This window comes from Colobus angolensis, unplaced genomic scaffold (genome assembly GCF_000951035.1).
Source record: "Colobus angolensis palliatus isolate OR3802 unplaced genomic scaffold, Cang.pa_1.0 Scaffold8, whole genome shotgun sequence".
Classification (NCBI taxonomy): Eukaryota; Metazoa; Chordata; class Mammalia; order Primates; family Cercopithecidae; genus Colobus; species Colobus angolensis.
The window spans coordinates 5717442-5741139 of record NW_012121820.1 but is presented as its reverse complement, the minus strand read 5'-3'; the positions used below and the strand labels follow the sequence as shown (position 1 = coordinate 5741139).

Genomic DNA, 23698 nt, shown 5'->3' with positions numbered 1-23698 from the left:
AAAAAAAAAAAAAACCCACAAAAGGAACTGTGAGTTCCCAAAATCCAGCCTGCTTTCCTTTTTCAGGGAGGGGGATGAAAACTTGGGCCTCTGGAGAAATAAAAATGGTTGTTGGAAACCAGATGTGACACCGTTTTGGAAAATGGCAAGGCCCCTCCGAGACTGCAGTAATGAGCTTGGGGAGGAGCATTCATGCTGCACAGAGAAGTCGGCTGAGCATGACACACATCTATTAGCAGAGATGGGCCGGAGCGTGGAGCTGAGCCAACGACAATAAACAGTGTTTGCCAAAGCAATTCAGAAAGGTCGGTGAAAAATGAAGCAGAACCCTGTGGAAAGTCCATCCTTCCCGAAACAGACCCGTGCTATTTCACATGCACAGAGTCTGCGAAAACAAAACGGGGTCTTTGCCCTTCGTGGCATCATCTACATTCCGGCTGTCCGCATGCCTCTCACGCACGTTTGGCCACTTTTATGTATCATTTGGACCGTTGCATACTTAGTAATTTCCTTCAAATCACTTCATTTGGTGTCAAACCAGCACTACACACTGGCCTCTTGATTTTCACCCTGTGATCCATACATCCGTCAATGCCAGTGGGTCAAGGGGGACCATCAATGCCAGTCCCCATGGGGGGGACTTCAGCTCCTCTGTCCTCCCTCACATACGTCCCAGCAGCTTCACCCTCAGGACACATTCAGGTCTGACCACTTCTTATCATCCGCCTGTCACCATCTTGGTCTAAGCCACCACTGCCTCTGCCTGGATCTTGCTGGAACCTCCTCCCTGGTCCTCCTGTCTCCTCCCTCCACCTTCAGCCCATCTTCCACAGCAGCCAGAAGGATCCCATTAAATCGCAAATTTGTTCAAGCCCCCAACTCTGTACAAAGCTCTTCAATGGCTCCACATCCACCTAAACTAAAATCCAAAGTCCACGCCATGCCCTACAAAGTCCTACAACTGTCTCCCGTCCCGCTCCCTGACTGCATCTGCCCCCACTTCCCCCCGGCCTGCTGTTCTGTGGTCTCCCTCTATCCTACCGGCACCCCAACCTCAAAGCTCATTCTTGACCCCGGGCCTTTGCCTCTGCTGTTCCTGGAAGAATCACCTTCCTCGGATACCTGCATGGGCTGCTTCCTCACCTTTCCCAGCTATTTGCCCAAAGCTTTTTACTTTTATTTTTTTTCTAGTATAGGGTCTCACTCTGTCACCCAGGCTGGAGTGCAGTGGTAAGGTCATGACTCACTGCTCCCTCAACCTCTCTAGGCTCAAGCTATCCTCCCACCTCAGCCTTCCAAGTAGCTGAGACCACAGGCACAAGCCACTATGCCCAGCTAATTTTTGTATTTTTTTTTTGGAGAGACAGAGTTTCATTATGTTGCCCAGGCTGGTCTCAATTCCCGGGCTCAAGTGATCTGCCCACCTTGGCCTCTCTCAGTTCTGGGATTACAGGCGTGAGCCACCACGTCCAGCCTCAAATGTTAACTTACTGGGGTTCAGTCCTAACCCTCCTATTAAAATGGCATCTCCCCACACCGCCCAGGCTCTCCCCTTTCCCCTGACATGGCTTCTCCACATATTTATTCACCGGTCACATTTATCTGTCTTCTAGTTTTAATTACGTGCTTCTCCCACCAGAGTACCAGCCCCATGAGGGCAGGGGCTGCTGCGTCCCTTGTCCCCTGTGTCCCCACATCTAGAACAGGAATTCGTCAGCGATGAGACCTCAATGAACATTTGTGGAATAAATGGGTAAATGACTGAACCAACGAATATCCTGTAATGGGAGGCCTGTGGGAGGCACAGCTGAGTGAGGGAATGTCGACTTTTTTTATCTTTTGTTGAGATGGAGTCCCACTCTGTCACCCAGGCTGAAGCGCAATGGCACAATCTCGGCTCACTGCAACCTCCACCTCCCAGGTTCCAGTGATTCTCTCGCCTCAGCCTCAGACTGGCTGGGATTACAGGTGTTCGCCACCACGCTTGGCTAATTTTTGTATTGTTAGTAGAGACAGGGTTTCACTATGTTGGCCAGGCCAGTCTTGAACTCCTGACCTCAAGTGATCCACCCACCTCAGCCTCCCAAAGTGCTGGGATTACAGGTGTGAGCCACTGTGCCTGGCTGGGAATGTAGATTTATTTTTTGATCATCCAGTGCACACCCTCTGCGAGTGGAGGAGTGGGTAGAATTGTTAAATTGTTATCTTCCTATTTGATTGTATGGTATTTGGTTGGCTGAACCTGGATCTATTTGGCCCACATGGGACATGACTTCCATTTGTGGGTGTGCTTTATAAAACCAAAAAAGCACTCAAGGTCAGTGTAAGGCAACAGCAGTGCTTTTCAATATGGTCAAAATTGATTAAGGAACCCAGAGTCTTGTTTATGTTGGTTATATCTAGTGACAGTTATTATATTAGAGATGAAAACTGAGAAATTTAAAACATATTCGTTCACTCATTTAAATAATAAACTCACTACTTGTTAGCATACTTTTAAAAAAATGATAGAGGCTGGGTGTGGTGGCTCATGTGGTCAGGAGTTCAGGACCAGCCTGGCCAACATGGTGAAACCCTGTCTCTACTAAAAATACAAAAATTAGCTGGGTGTGGTGGTGGGCACCTGTAATTCCAGCTATTTGGGAGGCTGAGGCAGGAGAATTGCTTGAACCCAGGAGGTGGAGGTTGCAGTGAGCTGAGATCGCACCACTGCACTCCAGCCTAGGTGACAGAGCAGAGCAAGACTCCATCCTGAAAAAATAAAAAAGATAAATAACTTTATTTTTCCCAAACAAAATACAATTAATGAGAAGAGTTGTACTGTTTTGCGTTTTTGCCAATCTCTTCAATGTCTTGTTTACTGGAAGGCAGCAGGATTCTTATATCTGTTTTGGCATTCAATCTGCTGAGATATATTGTTTCGGTTAACATGAAAAATCCAGCCTCACACAGATATGCAGATGGAGGCCAGGGACAGTGGCTCACATCTGTAATCTCAGCATTTTGGGGGGCCAAGGCATAAGGATTGCTTGAAGGAGTTCAAGACCAGCCTGGGTGACAAAGTGAGACTTCATCCTACAAAAACTAAAAAAAAAATATGTAGCCAGTCATGGTGGTGTGTACCTGTATTCCCAGCTACTCGAGAGGCTGAGGTGGCAGGATCACTTGAACCCAGGAGTTCAAGGCTGCAATGAGCTGTGATTGTGCCACTGCACTTCAGCCTGGGTGACAAGCGAGACCCAATTTCTAAAAAATAAAATAAAATGGATATGCAGATGGAAAAGGGAAGGGTATTTTAATCCTTTTTAGATAACTAGATATGCTATGAACCTGCTAGAAAACTCCACCGTCTACCAGAAGGAAAATGTGGGTAAAAAGGTAAATAGTGTCCTAGTATTATACGAAAATAGTTTTGAGTCTAGAGATCCTGGATCACGCTTTGAGAGCCACTGGTTTAGATGATGATCTACAACATCCTAGTGAGGCAGATCCTTTTTTGGTCCCTATTTTACAGATGGAGAAACTGAGGCACAGAGAGGCAAAGTCCTCTTTTCACCCAACATCCCACAACTGCCAAGTGTCAGAGCTGAGATGAGGCTCAACCCCAGGTTGTCTGTCTCCACCTGGCTTTTGGTGACTACCTTGTCCAGCCTCTCAGCAGGACTCCAGTGACCACAGACTAGAGTACTTTCCATCCATGGGGATGTGGAGAGGCAGGGAACCCTCCAGGGAAGAGGGAACAGCAGAGGGACTGCCCTATGGCTAAAGGTGGGGACACACACAAATGGGACTCAGCCTCCGAGAGCTCCTCCTCTCTGATGTGGCTCTGACTATCCCCAAAGAGCTTTCTGCCAGAATTCCAGGCAAAGGGAATTTCCACACTGAGGTTATCTTCCCACGCTGCATCCTCCCAGAATTCATCCAGCTGTGGGTTTTTGAGGGTCATTCCCAGGACCCGAGCACTTTGCCTTTCTTGAAGCATAGGTGGGGGACACAGGTAGGAGCCACAGTCATTATCCAGAGCAGTCTTTCCAGAAGTGTAGGGTTTCAGAGATTTTTTTTTTTTTTTTTGAGACGGAGTCTGGCTCTGTCACCCAGGCTAGAGTGCAGTGGCCAGATCTCAGCTCACTGCAAACTCCTCCTCTCGGGTTTACGCCATTCTCCTGCCTCAGCCTCTGGTGTAGCTGGGACTACAGGCGCCCGCCACCTCGCCCGGCTAGTTTTTTTTTTTTGTATTTTTTAGTAGAGACGGGGTTTCACCATGTTAGCCAGGATGGTCTTGATCTCCTGACCTTGTGATCCGCCCGTCTCGGCCTCCCAAAGTGCTGGGATTACAGGCTTGAGCCACCGCGCCCGGCCAATATTTTTTTTTTTGAGATGGAGTCTCACTCTGTCGTCAGGCTGGAGTTCAGTGGTGTGATCTCGGCTCACTGCAACCTCCACCTCCCGGGTTCAAGCGATTCTCCTGCCTCAGCCTCTTGAGTAGCTGGGATTACAGGCACGCGCCGTCACCACGCCCAGCTAATTTTTTGTATTTTTAGTAGGGATGGGATTTCACCTAGTTGGTTAGGATGGTCTTGATCTCCTGACCTTGTGATCCACCCGCCTCGGCCTCCCAAAGTGCTAGGATTACAGGCGTAAGCCACCTGGCCTGGCCTCAGAAATGATTTTTATCCTCTGAGGCAGGCAGGGCTGAGGGTTGGGCATGGGCTCTGGAACCAACAGCCTGGGTTTAAGTTCAGCTACCTGTGCCTTCCAGCTCAGTTTTCTCAACTGCAAAATGGGGATGATAATAATATCCCTACATGACAAAGTTGTTGGGAAAGATTCAATGAGATAATATGTTAACTGCCTCTAAAAGGTTATTGTTTGTATTATAATATTATTGATCATGATGTTATATATTCATTCATTCAATCAGTAAACATTAAAGGAGGACTCCTATGTGACTGGGATGGTTCTAGGCATTGGGGATACCAGTGAACAAAACAGAAAAAAAATCAAAGCAGCAAAAAACCTGCACCTTCCTGGAGCTTCTGTCCTAGAGTTCAGGCTAGTCCGAGGCAGGGAACTGGAATGTTCGGAGACTCTCACAGTCATTCAGGAGACAGACTGTAATGACTGGAATTGCGGTAGGTGAAGGGCTTGGGTGGTTGGTTCCAGGCTATTTTTGAAGGTGGAACCAGTGGGATTTGCTGATGTAGCATGGGAAAGCAGTAAGGAGAGTCAAGGATAACTCAAGGTTTTTGGTCTGAGCAACAAGGAGGACAGATGTGCCCTTATTTAGGAAAGGGACACTGGGAGGGGCAGAGTTGGGGAAGGGGGTTGATAAAGAAATCAGACACATTAACCTTGAGACTCAGGTTAGACATGCAGGTGGAAACAGACCAGGTTCACGGGAAAGGTCTGGGCTAGAATTAGAAACTGAGGAGCCGTAAGCATTTAGATGGCACTTAATGCCATGGAATCGAATCAGATCACCTGAGGAAGAGTTTCTTAATCTGTTGTCTCAAGATATAATTTCCTGAAATTGAATGAGAAAAGGACGTATTTGTTTTTTTCCATCCACCTGTAACTAGCATCCCCTTCAATTATGAATGATGGTCCCTGGGACTTCGTCACCAGTGAGAATCACGGATATTTTCATATCACATTGCAGTCAACATGGACTTCCTGAAATATCATTTGAGTCAGCACTACTTCGAAATCATGGAAGTTACAAGACTTATCAATTGTCCATTAAATAACTGCTTCATCGTGCCATTTTATGGGTAAAGAAGCATACATATCATAGTTTGTAAAATATTTTGATAACTCTTTTGATATAATTGGCTTCCTTTGTAATTCTCTGTATTTTCTGTGAACTGGACGGGTACACCAGGTGGTGTGTGACTTCTGGAAACTCCCCTTCAGGAAGGGAAGTGGGCTTCTCTTATCGTTTCTGTGCCCTGCTGGCTGGATACGGACAGGATGGGATGCTACTTTAGATAAGGACAATCGCCCAGGATGATGGAACGCCGTCCAACCATCACCCATCAGTAGCCTGGGAGCCAATACCATGCCTGCCACATCATCTCTAGGCTGTTCATGCCCGAACTGTCAAATGGGAGAGAAATAAGCACCTGTCATCTCTAAACCACTGTTAATTAGGGACTGAAGTACCCTCAACTCTGCCTATATTCTAGTAAGTCCTGAGGGTACCTGTGACACAAATCCCGTGGGCTAGCCCCACTTAGGAGGGCTCAGCAAACTATTTCTGCAAAGGGCCAGACTGTAAGAGTTTTCAGCTATGCAGCCATAAGGTCTCTATTGCAACGATTCGATTCTGCCACCATAGAGCCAAAGCAGCTACAGACAGTACCTACATTAATGGGTGTGGCTGTCTTCTGAAACACTTTATTTATAAAACCTGGCAGCAGACTCCTGTAGGCCACTGTTTACTGACCCCCACCATGCAGGAATGTTACCAGTAATGGCAATATCATCATCATCATCATCATTTCAAATTTTTGTTTTATTTTTCGAGACAGAGTCTTGCTCTGTTGCCCAGGCTGGAGTGCAGTGGCGCAATCTCACTGCAAGCTCCACCTCCTGGGTTCACACCATTCTCCTGCCTCGGCCTCCCAAGTAGCTAGGACTACAGGCGCCCGCCACCATGCCTGGCTAATTTTATTTTTGTATTTTTTAGTAGTAGGGATGGGGTTTCACCGTGTTAGCCAGGATGGTCTTGATCTCCTGACCTCGTGATTCGCCCACCTTGGCCTCCCAAAGTGCTGGAATTACAGGCTTGAGCCACTGCGCCCAGCCTTTGTATATACACATTTTTTTTTTTTTTTTTTTGAGACAAGAGTCTCACTTTGTCACCCAGGCTGGAGTGCAGTGGTATGATCTTGGCTCACTGTAACCACTGCCTCCCGGTTCAAGTGATTCTCCTACCTTAGCCTCCTGAGTAGCTGGGAGTACAGGTGCATGCCACTAGGCCCGGCTAATTTTTTTTGTATTTTTAGTAGAGACAGGGTTTCACTATGTTGAACTCCTGACCTTGTGACCTGCCCGCCTCGGCCTCTCAAAGTGCTGGGATTACAGGCCACCGCGCCCGGCCTATCATCACCCTTTTTTTTTTTTTTTTTTTTTTAAGAGAAGTTTGGAATCTGGATATTTTTGGTGAAATTTCCAGATTTTAAAAAGCATCTTGTAACTCTGACAGAAATTTGGGGTTGAAGTGTAGACTCAGGTTGCCAGCTGCCATTTTGCAAGATCCATATTTGGCCCCCAGGGTTGCAAAATAGAAGCTGAGCTGGTTTAGGCTGAGTTTTGATCCCACCCCCGACACCAGTAGAAGAGTCCTCCACTGGGCCACTTTCACCATCTGTCATTTGGCTTCTTGGGGCTCCTGGTCTGGGCAGCAGAGAACAATCCCATTAACCTAGCAGGGGAGCTGGAGGCTCCTGAGGAACAGTGATAAATGAAAAGGAAGCCCTTTTGCAAACTCTAGAACAGCATAAATATTAGATGTGAAATGCCACAGGACTGAAGTCTTTGTTTTTTTGGCAGACAAATTGGCTGAGGAGGCAGGGCTGGGAAGAAACGCATTAAATAAACCCAGAGCTCCAAAGCTCTCAGGGCTGGGGTATTTCTGATATTCTGTAACTGGATCCTTTTAACTTTGTGCTGCTTTGCAAGGTTACAGCCTGAGTTGAGTTCTTCTGCTTTTGGAAAAAAGAACACTAAATGCAAATCACTGCACGAAGTGATAAATCAATGCTGTAAAAGTTCTGGATGCCAGAGATGGGATCTTGCTGAACTGAAAAGCTGTGTGAAAACAAATGAGGAAGGTGGGGTCATGATTCTGCACGAAGGAGGCATCTTATGTTGGAAGCAGAGCAAGCTGGGGGCTGGGAGAAATGCTTTCCTCCCACTTGTCCTTTAAGGAGAAGCTATTTTTTTTTTTTTTTTTTTTAGACAGAATTTCACTCTTGTTACTCAGGCTGCAGCGCAGTGGCATGATCTTGGCTCACTGCAACCTCCACCTCCTGGGTTTAAGCGATTCTCCTGTCTCAGCCTCCTCAGTACCTGGGATTACAGGCATGCGCCACCACACCTGGCTGATTTTGTATTTTTTTAGTAGAGACGGGGTTTCATCATGTTGGTCAGGCTGGTCTCGAACTCCTGACCTCAAGTGATCCACCCGCCTCGGCCTCCCAAAGTGCGGGATTGCCAGTGTGAGCTACCGTGCCCAGCCTGCATGTGGGTTTCTATAGTGGATATCTCTTTTATTTTTCCACCCAGAATCCATTCTCTTGTCTTTTCATAATTGTGCCTTCAGTTACCAAAAAGAGGGAGGGAACCAACCTTTTCCCTTTCTCAGCCCTACATGTTCTGATGAGGCCCTTTCTAGCTCTGACTCCTGGACCAGGCCCATGATGTTGGCCTGGCCAATCAGTGTATCTCCTTTTGCCTGGCTGCTGTGATTGGGTGAAAGAGACATAGGACCCTAGATGAGCCAATGAGAGCTTTCCCTGGAACTTTTGCTGGAGCCCTTGGAAAGAGGCCTGTCTTTCACCTGGGGTCACTATACTGGGGAGATGGACCTGTGGGGGCCATTTTGCCATCACAAAGAGGGAACCTTCCTGATAAAGCCAACCCAAACAACAGAAAACCCAAGAAGCAGAAAGACAGGGTTCTGACAGCATTTGCGCACTGGGACCTGGGAAAGTTTGCCTGAACTAATTTCAATTATGTTTCTTCATGCTGGATAAATGAGATAGTAATTTAAATTCCATTTTGTTTTCATTTTCTTGCTTACTTCAAGCCTAGGGCCCAAGAGTTCTCCATTTGTTCAATTTTTTTTTCCTTTTGAATTGAGGTTTCACTTGCCCAGGTTGTAGTGCAGTGGCACGATCATGGCTCACTGCAGGCCTTAACAGCCTGAGCTTTTAAGTGATCCTCCCATCTCAGCCTCTCAAGGAGCTGGGACCACAAGTGTGCACCACTATGCCTGGCCAGTTTTTAAAATTATTTGTAGAGACAGGGTCTCTCTCTGTTGCCCAGGCTGGTCTTGAACTCCTGGGCTCAAGTGATCCTCCCGGCACAGCCTCCCGAAGTACTGGGATTACAGGTGTGAGCCACCGTGCCTGGCCTTGTTCAAATCTTTACTGAGTACCCAATACCTGCCTGGTGCTATTTCTGGATGGGCAGCAAACAAAACATGTAAAAAATAAGTTCACTGGCCCGGTGTGGTGGCTCACGCCTGTAATCCCAGCACTTTGGGCGGCCAAGGCAGGCAGATCATTTGAGGTCAGGAGTTCGAGACCAACCTGGCCAATATGGTGAAACCCCGTCTCTACTAAAAATACAAAAATTGGCTCGTTGCGGTAGCTCATGCCTGTAATCCCAGCGCTCTGGGAGGCCGAGGCGGGTGGATCACTTGAGGTCAGGAGTTCGAGACCAGCCTGGCCAACATGGTAAAACCCCATCTCTACCAAAAATATAAAAAATTAGCTGGGTGTGGTGGCACGCACCTGTAATGCCAGCTACTCGGGAGGCTGAGGCAGGAGAATCACTTGAACCTGGGAGGTGGAGGCTATAGTGAGCTGAGATCGTGGCACTGCACTCCAGGTTGGGCGACAGAGTGAGACTCTGCCTCCACAAAAAAAAAAAAAAAAACCGAAAGCAAAAAATGAAATTAGCTGAGTATAGTGGTGGGTGCCTGTAGTCCCAGCTACTTGGGAGGCAGAGGCAGGGGAACTGCTTGAACCTGGGAGGTGGAGGTTGCAGTGAGCCAAGATCATGCCACTGTACTCCAGCCTGGGTGACAGAGTGAGACTCCATCTCGAAAAAAAAAAAAAAATGTTCACAAACACGCAAGATAATTTCAAGGGTGTGAGAAGTCCTAAGAAGAACACAAAGCCCAGTGTCATGGTGGAGAATGACAGGGGTGAGGAGTACTAACTGACATAGGAAGGGAAGGAAGGAAGAGAGAGTGGATGGAGGAAGTTCTCTGCGGTGTGTGAACAACGCTCTAGCTCCGGGATCCCCAACCCCTGGGCTGCAGACAGACAGACAGGTAGTGGTCTGTGGCCTGTTAGGAACTGGGCTGCATAGCAGAAGGTGAGTGGTAGGTGAGTGAGTGAACTTCATCTGTATTTACAGCCGCTTCCCATTTGCATTACTGCCTGAACTCTGCCTCCCATCAGATCAGCAGCAGATTCTCACAGGAGCGTGAACCCTGTTGTGAACTGTGCATGCGGGGGATCTAGGTTGCGAGCTCCTTATGACAATCGAATGCCTGATGATCTGTCACTGTCTCCCATTGCCCCCGGGTGAGACCATCTGGTCACAGGAAAACAAGTTTGGGCTCCCACTGATTCTACATTATGGTGAGGTGTATAATTCTTTCATTACATATTACAATGTAATCATATTAGAAATAAAGTGCACAACAAATGTAATGCCCTTGAATCATCCCAAAACATCCCTCACCCCTAGTCCGTGGAAAAACTGTCTTCCACGAAACTGGTTGCATGTACCAAAAAGGCTGCAGGCTGGTGCTCCAGAGGTAACTGCACGTACAAAGGGCCCGGGGCAGGAATGACGTTGGAAGTTCTGAGGAACAAAGAGGGTAGGCAGCCTGAGTGCTGTCACCAAGGAAGGACAGGTAGGAGATGTGGACACAGAGGTGAGCAGGCCCAGGCCAAGCAAGGTCTTGGCAGCCCTGACGAGGAGATGCCAGTTTGCCCAAAGAGCAGGGGGCGGCCATGGGAGGTTTTCAGCCGGAAGCGATGGGTTAGGTTTACATTTTTTTAAAAGTGTCCTCTGGCTGTGGGTGGGGATAAGGAATGGCCAGCTGCTGGGGACAAACAGGGACAAGCAGATCACCAGGGCGAGAGGCGAGAGCTGCTTCTGTCTAGCCACTCCATGCATTCCTGTCTTCCACCTGCCTGTTTTTAGCAAGGCTGTAGCTATCGAGGAAGACTGGGCTGCAGAGAACACGAAGGCCCTGCTGACTGGTTGTAGCGCGGCCAGGCGCAGCTCTGGGTGTCAGTGGCATGGAGGGCGGACTGCCTGTGCCTAATTAAATGCTGGCCCTAGCCATCCGCTCCCTAGAAGGGTCTTGCAGCTCCTGCAAATGAGGACGAGGCCCATTCATTCCCTGGAAACTCAATTAGCTGGGCATGGAGGGCTCCATCTCTAGTGACAGGTTTTATTGCCTGCTGAGTCACCACCAGGACAAGCTGTATCTGAAATCTCTGACTTGTGCCTTTTCAAGTGTGGTTTTGTTCAGAGAGATGGGCTAGAGGGGGGCAGAAAATCCACAACAGACCCTCAGAACAAGGCCTGTCACTCAACGGGTATTTAATTATCGCCTTGGAGGAATCTGACACTACCTGGATCCTTCAAAGAGCTGTTCTCAGTGCCATTAGACTGACCTCTCATTTCTATGACAAATATTTTGTAGAGCAACTTTGTTTTCTTGAAAGGAAATTTATAGGCAACAAAAGCTACCTATGCATGTCATTTCCGGAAAATCAATATAATGCTCTAACTGCAATCTACAAGAAAAATAAAAGGAAAGCAATTTATAATGAAGATAAATTTCAATATAAAATTTCCCCAGCACATCCATCAAGAAGATACAACAGAGTAGTCAGGCAGACGCTCTGTGTCTGTAGTCAGGCAGATGCCTGCACCTAGACACGGATTCACTGGGAATGTGACAGTTACAAGGGCAGCTGGGTGGGCGGGTGACATTTGCCATTCAAATCCTTTGGGGTAGCACTGCCATCGGGGATGGGACTTTCGGAAATAAGGAATGACTCTTGGGAAAGTTTTGCACTCAAGTATAATATTGCCTCCATTTTCTTGTTCCATACATTCCTAGGAATATGCAAAAACCCTGCAGCATTTACACATAAAATAGACGTAGGTTCAAGGCTCAGACGACAATAAACATAAAATAATCTACCCGTATGAGTGATGTGGTAGGAAACTCAGAAGCTATGTGGAATACAATGCAATGTGGGGGCCACGTGGGCTCTGCTGTGCAGAGCAGGACATCAAAGTCCTTCCTAGTCCCCGCCCCCAGGAAGCCAGCGAAGTCAAATCCTTCACCATCACCGGCAATGCTGTCACACAGTTTAACCCCTAGGGGGCGGTGTGCTCCCTTGAGAACCACCAGCTTAGAAAGAAGTTTGCAAGCTGGTGGCCTGCGGACCAATCCATCCCTCAGGTGTGTTTGTTGTGGGCCTGCCTGTTTTCAGTTGCTCATTCTTAAAAAGTAGAGTGAATAGTAGTCCACAGTTGAAATCTGGGCACCCCCTCTCCACCCAGCCTGCCTCTCTGCTTTGGGTTACCTGCCCAGCCCTCTACGCATTTGGAGCCCCTAGGCTAGAACAGGTTCACATAGCGATGGCAAAGGATGCCCTGCTCCTGGCCTGTGTAGGAGCTCAGTTTCCCTTCATTTGCTCAAATCCCCTGTGACACAGATGGGTTCCCAAAGGACTCGCTGTGTGGACTGGCATGACCTGTGGGCCCAGGATGGATGGTACCTGCTGCTAGGAGAACAGGAACCTGTCCTGAGACCCTGACCCGGGATCTGGGAAGGTTTGGGAAGACAGATCAAGGTACTGGGAGCATGAGGGGAAGTGAATGCAGGGATGACAAGGAAGACATTGGATTACTGATGGGGAATCATGGAAAGCATTCGCCTAAAGTTCGATAGCCACCACTCCCTGCATTTTTATTGCCCCTTCTCAAAGCATTGTGTCACTCCCTGCTCCCAAAAGATTTTGTTTGATTAGGCTCTATTCTTCTTTTTTAGAGACAAGGTCTCACTCTGTTGCTCAGGTTGGAGTACGGTGGTGTGATTATGGCTACCTGCAGCCTCAAACTCCTAGGCCCGAGTGATCTTCCTGCCTCAGCCTCCCAAGTAGCTGGGACTACAAGCATGGACCACCATGTCCAGCTAATTTTTTTTTTTTCAAATTTTTTGTAAAGATAGGGGTCTTACTATGTCGCCCAGGTTGGTCTCAAACTCCTGGCCTCAAGAGATCCTCCTGCCTTGACCTTTCCAAGTGCTGGGATTACAGGCCCAGCCATAGGTTCTATTCTCATGCTGTCCAAGAGTCCTTTCTGTGCCAGTGGAAACATTCCGTATGTGCATTATCCAGTATAGCACCCACGTGCGCCTACTGAAGGCACGAACCATGGCTAGTATATCCAAGAAACTGAAATGCTAATTGTAATTAACATAAAGTTAAATAGCTCCCCTGTGGCTAGTGGCAACAGTATTGGGTCACATGGTTCCAGCCTAACTCATTTCAGAATGTTCAGGGAGTCACAGCTAGTACCAGAGAGAGGACTGCAAAAGGTCTCATGCACTCTGAAACCCCCTGGAAGCTTCTTGAGGCCCAGGAGACAGGGTGTACGTGTCTGTCACCACAGTCCCCCTTCCCTCACTTTTGATCCCGCAGTGGTTTCAATGCCCACTGCAGGTGGAGATTCCGAGAGAAAGCATGGTTGGGAAGGGAAGGCTACGCACAGAGCTGATCTGCGGGGCGGCCACATTGCTCCCCACCCAGGACCACAGCCGGGACAGTGAAGAGAGGGAGAGCGGCAGGTTTGTTCAGTTTGACATCGGCTCTGCAGCCTTTATGGGGGGGGAGTTAACATGTGAAAGAACCCAGCCATTATGAGCTCAACTGTGTTCCCCAAAAGATATGCTCAAGTCCTTGCCCAGGTACCTGTGAGGGTGACTGTGTGTTTGTAATACAGTGTTGTAAGATGAAGTTACGCTGGATCAGAGTGGGCTCTAGTCCAATCATTGGTGTCTTGACAGAAGAGGGAAGTTTGGACACTGATTCAGAGGAGCAGGCCACGGCAAGAGAGGGACCCACAGGGAGGCGGCCACATGAAGATGAAGGCAGAGGCCGGAGTGATGCGGCCACAAGCCAAGGGGTGCCAAGATTCCCAGCAACCCCCAGGAGCTCGAGGGCAAAGGACCCTCCCCTGAAGCCTTCAGGGAAAGTGTGGCCCTGATGACGCTTGATTTTGGGGTTCTGGCTCCCGAAACTGTGAAAAACACCTTTCATTCTAAGCCACCCAGTCTCTGGTCCACTAGGAAAGTGGATACACCTGCTAAGGGGCTGGGTCAGAGAGGGTGTTGCCTGGAAACAAATGGAAACACTGCCCCATCGGCCTCACACCAGCTTCCTCTTTCCCTGTGGCCACTTCCTCTTACGAGGCAGGGAACCTCTCCTCCCGGGTTTGTGGGCACAGGTCATGTGTCGCTCAGGGTGGCGTCTTATCACAGGCCCTGGGTGACTAGTGCTTATATGTCACAACACTGCTGCACAGATGGAGAGACTGAGGCCCAGAGGGGATGAGGTCTCAGCTCAAAGTCACAAGGGCACTTAAGGCAGAGTCTAATTCTTTAGACTCTTGCTCAAAACAAGCGCTTCACTTATTTTGAAATCTGAGGTCTTGGAGAAAGGAAGGGACTATCAAATTAGAGGAAGAAATTTCTCTTGAAGATGCGCACGGAGGTAGCAAATCCGTGCCTCTCGAGGACATGCTGGGTCAGCCTGGGTCCCAAGAGGGGCTGTGCAATCCCGTGGATACTCGGATCGCCACGGTGGGGATGGCTGGGTCCTCGGTGCACGGAGAGAGACAGGAAGGCTCCCTGCTGTGAGCAGCGGATACACTCCATGGGATGAATGGAGAGGCCCTGCTGTCACCCCACAGGCCGGAGAGCGGGAGGGAAGATGGGCAGATGAGAGGCAGCTGGACCGAGGGAAGAAGGGAGCTGTGTGTGTGTGTGTGCGTGCGTGCACACTTGTGTGCACTCGAGGGGAGAGGAAGAGAGCAGGGAGCAAACCCAGGAGAAGAGCCAAGCAAAGAGAAGGCTGCCATTGTGAAGGCAGGGACAGCTGCACCAGGGGCCCAGGGACGGCATCCCGGGAAAAATTTCAGTCTTCTCTTCCCTGGGTGTGCAGAGAGGCTGAGAAGAAAGAGGAGGAAAGGCTGAGATAGTGGGAGTGGGGGTGGAGAGAGAGAAACAGGAGAGGAGAGAGGAGTGTGGAAGAGATGGGGGTGGGCTGCTGGCCGGGACAGAATGTGGACACTCAGTCACCACTCATCCTAGGAAGGTCTCCTGAGCACCTACGATGGGGTGGGCACTCTCTAGGCCTGGGGACCCACGAGGGCACAGGACAGAGGCCCCTGCCTCCAGGGAGCTGGCATTTTATTTTATTTTTGAGATGGAGTCTCACTCTGTCACCCAAGCTGGAGTATAGTGGTGTGATTTCGGCTCACTTGCAACCTCCACCTCCCTGGTTCCAGCCATTTTCCTGCCTCAGCCTTCCGAGTAGCTGAGATTACAGGCATGCACCACCACATCCAGCTAATTTTTGTATTTTTAGTAGAGATGGGGTTTCACCATGTTGGTCAGGCGAGTCTCAAACTGCCGACCTCAAGTGATCCACCTGCCTCAGCCTCCCAAAGTGCTGGGATTACTGACATGAGCCACCATGCCCAGCCTGGGAACTGGCATTTTAGAAATGAGACAATCAACAAGACAAATGGGCAGAATACATAGTCAGTGGTGTTCAGTGGTGACGGGGGCACTGATGGGAAAAAACTGGGATGAAGAGGAGGCATGGGGTAGTCAAGGAAGGCTTCTCTGAGGAGGCCGCGTTGGAACACAGACATGAGGAAAGTGCAGATGTGTAGAAGTTCCGAGAAAAGGAAAGAAGTGCAGAGTACTATGAGTGTGCGCGTGTCAGGCGCGGCTGACTGCTTGAGAAGCTGTGGCTGGAGCACAGTGACTGAGGGGAGACCAGGAGGCTGAGAGGGTTCGAAGGGAAGGGAAGGATCATCGGGACCCTGAGGTGGCTGTGGGGGCCTCTACCCTGAGTAGGTGGGAGCCAAGGAGAGCTCTGCCAAGAGGTTAAAGAACATCTGAACTAGGTTCTGACCAGACCCCTCTGGCTGCTGTGTTGGAAACAGACCAAGGGGTCATAAAGGCGGAAGCTGGGGGATCCCAGGAGAAACCTGGAACAGGGCAGGCGGGGAAGACAGTGACACAGATGGGCTGGTGGCAGCAGAGGGAACTCTGGGCGTATTTTGAAGGCAGAGCTGACAGGGTTTGCTGGACTGAATGTGGAGTGTGAAAGGAATAGGAAAAAAAAATCAAGAACGGCACTAAGGTTTTGGCCTGAGCAACTGGAAAATCGGAGGTGCCGGGGAGACGCCTGTGAAGAGGTGCCGGGGAGGAGGGAGCAGGACCAGGAAGTGATACTGGACTCAGGCTTGATGTGCTGTAGAGAGCTCCAGGGGCGATGGCCAGGACGCAGAGGGACCAGGGTGGATGGGGTTCAGGGCAAGGGGCTAAGGGCAGATCCCAAGAGAGTGGCAGGGAAAGAGGGGCGTGGGGCCACTTTATAGCATCGCAGAGGAGGATGGCCCACGCAGCAGCCCTCCTGCCACTGTGGTCCACTTTAGGGAAAAGACAAGTCTCACTTACACACGGCAGCATGTCTTTTGTTGGGGATGCCAAAATGCCCAGCAGGCGCCCTTCCATCCTCCCACATGAGAGGGCGATGGGGTGCCCCACGTGTCCCGCCATGGTAGGGGTCAGCAGGGCACAGAGGCCCCCCAGCCCCTAGTGAGGGTTAGCTGCCCAAGGTTGATGGCCAGGTTCCGGTCCTCAGCCGACCTCTCTACCCAGCTTTGCGTGAGAAGAGTGAAAATAATTGGGGTGCTCATGACCAAACCCCAAAACAGGCTCCGAGAGCCCTGGCAAGGCCTGGTCTTATGAGGAGGATGTGCTCCTTGCCCCCCTGGTGCGTTTTAGAACATGATGCGGAAGGGCAGAGGGCCCGCCACCATCTCTGCAAAAGCCTGGACCAGATGGCAGAAGCTGGGGTCGGGAAACAATCTCAGAACTGCCAGATTCAGATGTGGACGGAGAAAGGCATGATTCCAATGGGGAGAAAATGGCACTCCAATCTAGTTCATCAGAAAGAGCTGGAAAAGGCTGACTTTTTGTTGATGTTGTTGTTGTTATTTTTTTTTTTTATATATTTTTTTTGAGACAGAGTCTCATTCTGTCACCAGGCTGGAGCACAGTGGTGCGATCTCGGCTCACTGCAACCTCTGCCTCCTGGGTTCAAGTGATTCGCCTACCTCAGCCTCACAAGTAGCTGGGATTACAGGCACCTGCCACCACACCCAGCCAATTTTTGTATTTTTAGTAGAGACAGGGTTTCACCATGTTGGTCAGGCTGGTCTCAAACTCCTGACCTCAGGTGATCCTCCCACCTTGGCCTCCCAAAGTGCTGGGATCACAGGTGTGAGTCACCTTGCCTGGCCTGTCTCTTTTGTTTAGGGAGCAAAAAATTCAATGTTTTTGAAGCCAGCTGCAGTCGGGTTCCTGTCTGTTGGATCTAAAGGCAATCTATTGCCATGAGCATCATACATCTTCAAGAGCAAACAGGGCAGCCAGGAAGTGCATTCCCTTGCTCAAGCAGAGCTCACACATCAACATCACCTCCTCAGAATCGAGGGGGACAGAGCTACAGTAGAATTGCTGAGTGGAAGGAGATGCCCATTATCAGTTTTGCCAGAAACTGGCAAACTGCTCTTCAAAGTGGAGGGAACAATTTGCCATCATACTGCTAAGTGCATGTGATTTCCTGTTTTCCCACATTCTCACCAACATGTGGTGCGATGGGGTCTCTTCGTATTTGCCGTGGTCACGGCTGGGATGTGACAATGCACTGTTGGCTGCGTTTGCATTTTGCTGATTACCAGAGAGGCTGAACACATGCTGCCACATTTTGATCCATGAGTGCAACTTACTGTGACATTAATCAGAACATTGGCCTGAGGTGGGCTGTGTGATTGTGCAAATCGTCATCGTCATTGCTGAATTTTTTTTTAATATTGTTTTTTAAAAATTGAGATGGGATCTCACTGTTTTGCCCAAGCTGGTCTCGAACTCCTGGCCTCAGGTGATCCTTCCACCTTGGCTTCCCAAAGTGCTGGGATTACAGGTGCGAGCCACTGCACCCAACCATCATTGCTAAATTTCCCAAGTGCCTACCATGACCCTGTACCAGACACTGTTCTAATATATTTCATCTTCACAAAACTCTATGAGTTAAGTGACATTATTAACTGTGGTTGAGCTGGCCAAGACACAGAGGCTAAATAACTTGTCTAAGTTCATGCAGCCAGAAAGCAGCAGAGACTGGATTCGAACCCAGGCAAAGCTAATGCCCTCAACCACTCTGCAGAGAGCTGGGAGGTGTCTCATTCTGGGAACACTGTACAACTTTGACGTGTGGGTATATAAGTGATCACAGGCAGGGCAACGGCACATCAACTGCTGAACTGTGTTAAAGGATGACTATAAAACCTTTGTAAAAACTGAGGATGTGGCCGGGCACGGTGGCTCACACCTGTAATCCTAGCACTTTGGGAGGCTGAGGAGGGTGGACTGCTTGAGGTCAGGAGTTCGAGACCAAGCTGGCCAACATGGTGAAACTCCATCTCTATTAAAAATACAAAAAATTAGCTGGGTGTGGTGGCATACACTTGTAATTCTAGTTACTGGGGAGGCTGAGGCAGGACAATTGCTTGAACTCAGGAGGTGGAGGTTGCAGTGAGCTGAGATTGTGCCACTGCACTTCAGCCTGGGCAACAGAGTGAGACCCTGTCTCAAAAACAAACAAACAAACAAACAAAAAAACCTGAGGATGAAATTGATCCTTCCAAGGGTATTCATATCTGAGATCCAATCCCCCAAGCTATAAGAAGCCATACAGAGAAATATTCATGAACAAATTGATATTTATCCTGCTTAAACTTAGCTTCTCTCATTTTGTCCTTTGTCAGTCTCCATTGCAAACATGGGGCCATGCAAAGCAAGATCACTGCAAAATGAAATTGCAAATCTTTTAAAAGATGCAGGGTTTGTGAAATTAATTAAGATGACGCTGGAAGATACCTCAAAAAACACATGCAAATCCACTGATGAATAATTACCTGGTCTATAAAGATACTACATGAAGGAGAAGAGACTATTGAGAAGGATGATGAAGTATGAGATGCACTTCACAGGGGAAGATTCAGATGTCAAAGAATTAGGAGAGGCCCTTGAAAAAACTGATCAAATCTCAAATACTTTTGCAAAAATGTCCCTGGTGAAGTAAAGGATATCATCTTGTGCCATCCATTTATTGTGAAACACATTATATTCCTCCCCACACTTCATCAATTCACTTGCTTAAAGAGTCAACTCATTAGTTACAGCTAGAGCCCAATCTTTGTTAAATATCATTAGATACAACCTAACAGAGGGCCGGATGTGTTGGCTCACACATGTAATCCCAGCACTTCGGGAGGCCAAGGCAAGTGGATCACTTGAGGCCAGGAGTTTGAGATCAGCTCGGCCAATATGGCAAAACCCCATCTCTATAAAAAATACAAAAATCAGTCAGGTGTGGTGGCAGGCATCTGTAATCCCAGCTATTCAGGAGGCTGAGACAGGATAATCGCTTGAACCCAGGAGGCGGAAGCTGCAGTGAGCTGAGATTGTGCCAGTGCACTCCAGCCTGGGTGACAGAGCAAGATTCTGTCTTAAAAAAAGAAAAAAAGAGACGTAACATAACAGAGTTATTCTTGAAATATTGTAGTTTCATTTCTAGATCAAATACCTTACTAAGTACCTTAAAAGCACTATTTATTATGAAATGTGGGTCCACTTAAGTAGCATTTTTCTGAGGTCAGTCTTCCTTAGTTTGGGCTGATCTCCTCTATTCAAACGACTATCACAAACACAAATGTCTAATAACCGTTAGGGTGGCCTAGACTTTACTTGTCCTTCAGTATTCATTTGCTTCTTCTCCCACAGTAAAATAATTTTCATCTGGGTAAATGTCCACCTAGAATAAGACTACATTTCGCAGGCCCCCTCGCAGCCATGCATGGCCATGTGACTTGTTTCTCACCAATGGGAAATAAGGAGAAAGGGAGTCTGAGTCTCTGACCACTTCATAGATCAGGGCCACCAGAACCTGGAATTTTATTTGACATTCCCTGTCTCTCTCACACACACGGCCAAACTTAAATCCAACTGAACCAACTTTGCCAGGTGGCCACATGAACACAGGGTTTAATATGGCTGAAGACTCAGCAGGAACAATTTAGTTTTGGTCCCTGAGGGATTAAAAATTTACAATATATTCTAATATGTATGTACAAATCAATCTAAAAGGAAAAAAATAATCTAGAAGGTTTTGAAGTCGTTATAGATTTTTGTCATTTTTCTTAACACTGATCAGTATGACATATCATACAGTTGGATCTTTAAAATATTTCCACTTTAAACAACCACCTAATATAAAACTCAAACCTGAGCTTCCTAGCTGCCAAGGCAAAGAGGGAAAGTATACAGGGTATGTGGCTCTTATTATTTAATAACCAGGAGTACACCAGTTCATCAGGCTAAACAGGTGTTTTCAGGTTCCTGAGTTCTGAAAGTAAGGCTGGAATGGAATTCCTTGTACAGAGTGGCATTCTAAACATAATGAATAAAATCCTCAGTGGCAGTTTTGCAAACATGTAAATGTTCTCTGTGTCTGGCTCTTTACACTTGACATTATGCTCCCAGTCTTCATGAGGGTACAATAATGAAGCATAGTTGAATAAAAGCACTTCTTTAGGGAGACAGCTTTTTGGTGACTTCCGTACATTCAAGGACAAGTTTGGGAAATCCACTTTAGAGAATGTTGATTCTTCAGATGGTTTGTTTTCTCATGTTGTCTGGAAGATTTTGGAACACTAGTCTTAAGCTCCCACCCTTGGCCCTCAGAATGTCACAGAATATGTGAGCTTCCTTTCAGTCTGATGAATATGATTTCCATGCCCCCTGAGTTCCCATGATCTTGCATTCCATTTTGATTATGCCACAAACACCTCACCTCTGGGCAGGTCTCTTTTTTGGGCCGCAGTGGCCCTGGCTGTGAAATGAGGGGGATTGATGAGAACAGGGTTAGGGTCTTTACTGATCTTCCGGTATCCAAAACGAAAGTTTCTTTATAGACCTTTCACCCAGAGGTTGTGAAAATAGAGTCTGTGAGCCACACACTCACCCCTCAGATAGATTTTTTTTGGCCCCCAGTATACATTAAACAAAAAGTAAGTTGTGCCGCATATTTTAAAATAATATTTTCAGTGAAATATTCAGACTTTAAAACATTTCAAGGTTGTCACTCGAGTGCATGGCTGTACTTTCTGGACCCAAGTTGCAGGTGCATCTTCAATAAGGGCCCACTGCGCTGCTGCGGGCCTGCCTGTCCTGCTTCTGCTAGCAATATCCAGGCCCTCCAACCATCTAGGGTGGTGGCCATGGTAACCTCTGACACATGTGGCTTTCTGCAGAGGCTCAGGGGAACCAACAGGTGGTTGATTCTGCACCATGGCACGCACGATATACAGGAACAAGGTATAGGAACGAGGTCTTCCTAGTTCTCAGCAGAACATACTTTCTAGGTGATTCTGGCTGTGGGATGAGGCTGTAAGAAGACACACCTTACTGGCTTGCTCCCCACCCCAAAGCATCCCTGCCAGCCCACAATGTGTATCTGAGAGGTAGCTGCCCAGCCTCGAGGGCTGCAGGTTCAGGGCTGTGAACAGGGCTGAAGGAGGCGTGCATCCTTCCCTGGCGGCACTCCCACCCAAACAAAACCCCTCGTCACTTGGATGCAACTTCCTGGGGTTGCAACATCTGAACCACAGTATCTGATTTCACAACTGCCACAGCTTCTTACCCAAGGTGGGGAGTATTTATTTATTTTTAATTAAAGTAAGTTAAATTAATTGAGTCTGGAGGGTTTTGCAATAGGGCTGGAGGTAAGTGACTAGACTGTAATTGCATCTCTACCTCAGACAACCAGCCTGGCAGGTGAGCCTTCAGAGCCCACCAAAGACCTCCTGCAGGATAAGCAAACAGGAACCAGGTCACCCTCCACTGAGGACGAGACTTACCGGGTGAGTGTGGACAGTCAACCACCACGTCAGCTTCTGCACCACCTTGGTTACCGCCGTGTAGAGAGCGACCACACAGCCCCACATCTGTTCCCCTCCACGAATTCCCATCCCCCACCCCCCATGTTTTGGAACCTTCTTCCAAGCTGATGGTTTGAAGTCAACACAACAGTCCCTGATGTGCTTAATAACAATTAACGGAGGACGCAAACTCATGCACGGGCACCTTGTGGCCTCTCCGCACTATAATTCATATTTTGAAAAGACTCACTTTTTTGCGGGGGGGGGGGACTCAAATTCCTTTGACAAGGTCACTTTGCATCACTACTGTAGGCAAATACATTCCTTTGACAAGGTCACTTTGCATCACTACTGTAGGCAAATACATCTGTATTTCTCTAATACACACAGAAATAAATGCATAACTCTGAAATTGTAGGAGAGTTGCTCTAGGGGCTATCCAGAATCATCTCGGCTACTGCAGTGGCGCACGGACCACACCCAGGGATGCCCACCCCGGCTGTCACTCCCTTCCTGCACCCACCCCCGAACCTGCTCACCTGTCCGGTAGCCGGTGCTATTGAGGTACACGGCGAAGGTGCGGCTCTCGTGCTGCGCCTGCCAGGAGGGCGAGGAGCAGTTCTCGTTGTTGGTGTAGGTGTTGTGGTTATGGACGTACTTGCCGGTGAGGATGGAGGAGCGCGAGGGGCAGCACATAGGCGTGGTCACGAAGGCGTTGATGAAGTGCGCCCCGCCCTGCTCCATGATGCGCCGGGTCTTGTTCATCACCTGCATGGAACCTGCAAGGTGAAGGTGGAAGTGAGGTGCAGGGCAGGAGACCCGGGGGGCACCAGCACTGGGGGGACTCTCACCGTGGCATCTCTAGGTCTGGAGTGGGCACATTCTGCAGACCTATGGGGCAGACGGGGCAGGGGCCACTGGTGGCATTTGTGGACAGGGGCCACTGCTGCACGGTGGGACCGTCCGGCACCATCAGGGAGGACCCTGGATCCTGAGTCTGCCTGGACACTCCTGTGGTCCAGGTCTGGAGTCTGGAGGATTCTGCAATGGTGCTGGAGGTGCGTGACTGTAAGTGCCTGTACTGTCATTGTCCTGTACTGTAATTGCATCTCTACCTGCAGGGCAGGTAAAAACCTGTTTATAAATGACCTGAGACTGGAATCAAACTGTTTTACAAATTTTAAACAGAACATTGTTTTTGTTTTGTTTTTTCTTTCGGAAACCAACCACCATGTAAATTGAGGGAAGATTATACTTTGTTTTCTTTGGAACCTTCCCAAGAATTGTTTGCTCTTACTGAAATCTGGTCATGCCAACCTGGTGGCAAACCTTCTCCCTGAGTATTCCCTGGCTGGGGTGCCCTGCCATCAGCCACAAACCCTGCTGGCCTCTTGTCCACACGTTTCTTCGAGCCTGGAACCCATCAACCCTCACCCCAAATCCAACCCAACGAATGGCCTAGTACACCTCTCGTAAGGAGCCTCTGGCACCACCCTGGCTGCCGGGGCTTGAGAGCTCTAAGCACATTGCAGCGTGTGTCCTGAGTACTGATCATACCCCAGGCTTTGAGGTTTCAGTCATGCCTGCTCTTCGTTTTCTTTTCTTTCTTTCTTTCTTTTTTTTTTTT

At 48.6% G+C, this 23698-nt stretch overlaps 1 protein-coding gene across 2 annotated transcripts in view; it reads right to left on the bottom strand.

Moving 5' to 3' along the window:
- The window catches only part of SULF2 (sulfatase 2), a 130894-nt gene that overhangs the window by 58391 nt on the left and 48805 nt on the right, over window positions 1-23698 (bottom strand). For both annotated transcript variants that reach the window (XM_011928835.1, XM_011928836.1), the window contains exon 3: window positions 22611-22850. In XM_011928835.1, coding sequence (XP_011784225.1) covers window positions 22611-22850 — 240 coding nt within the window. The remainder of the gene's footprint in view (window positions 1-22610; window positions 22851-23698) is intronic.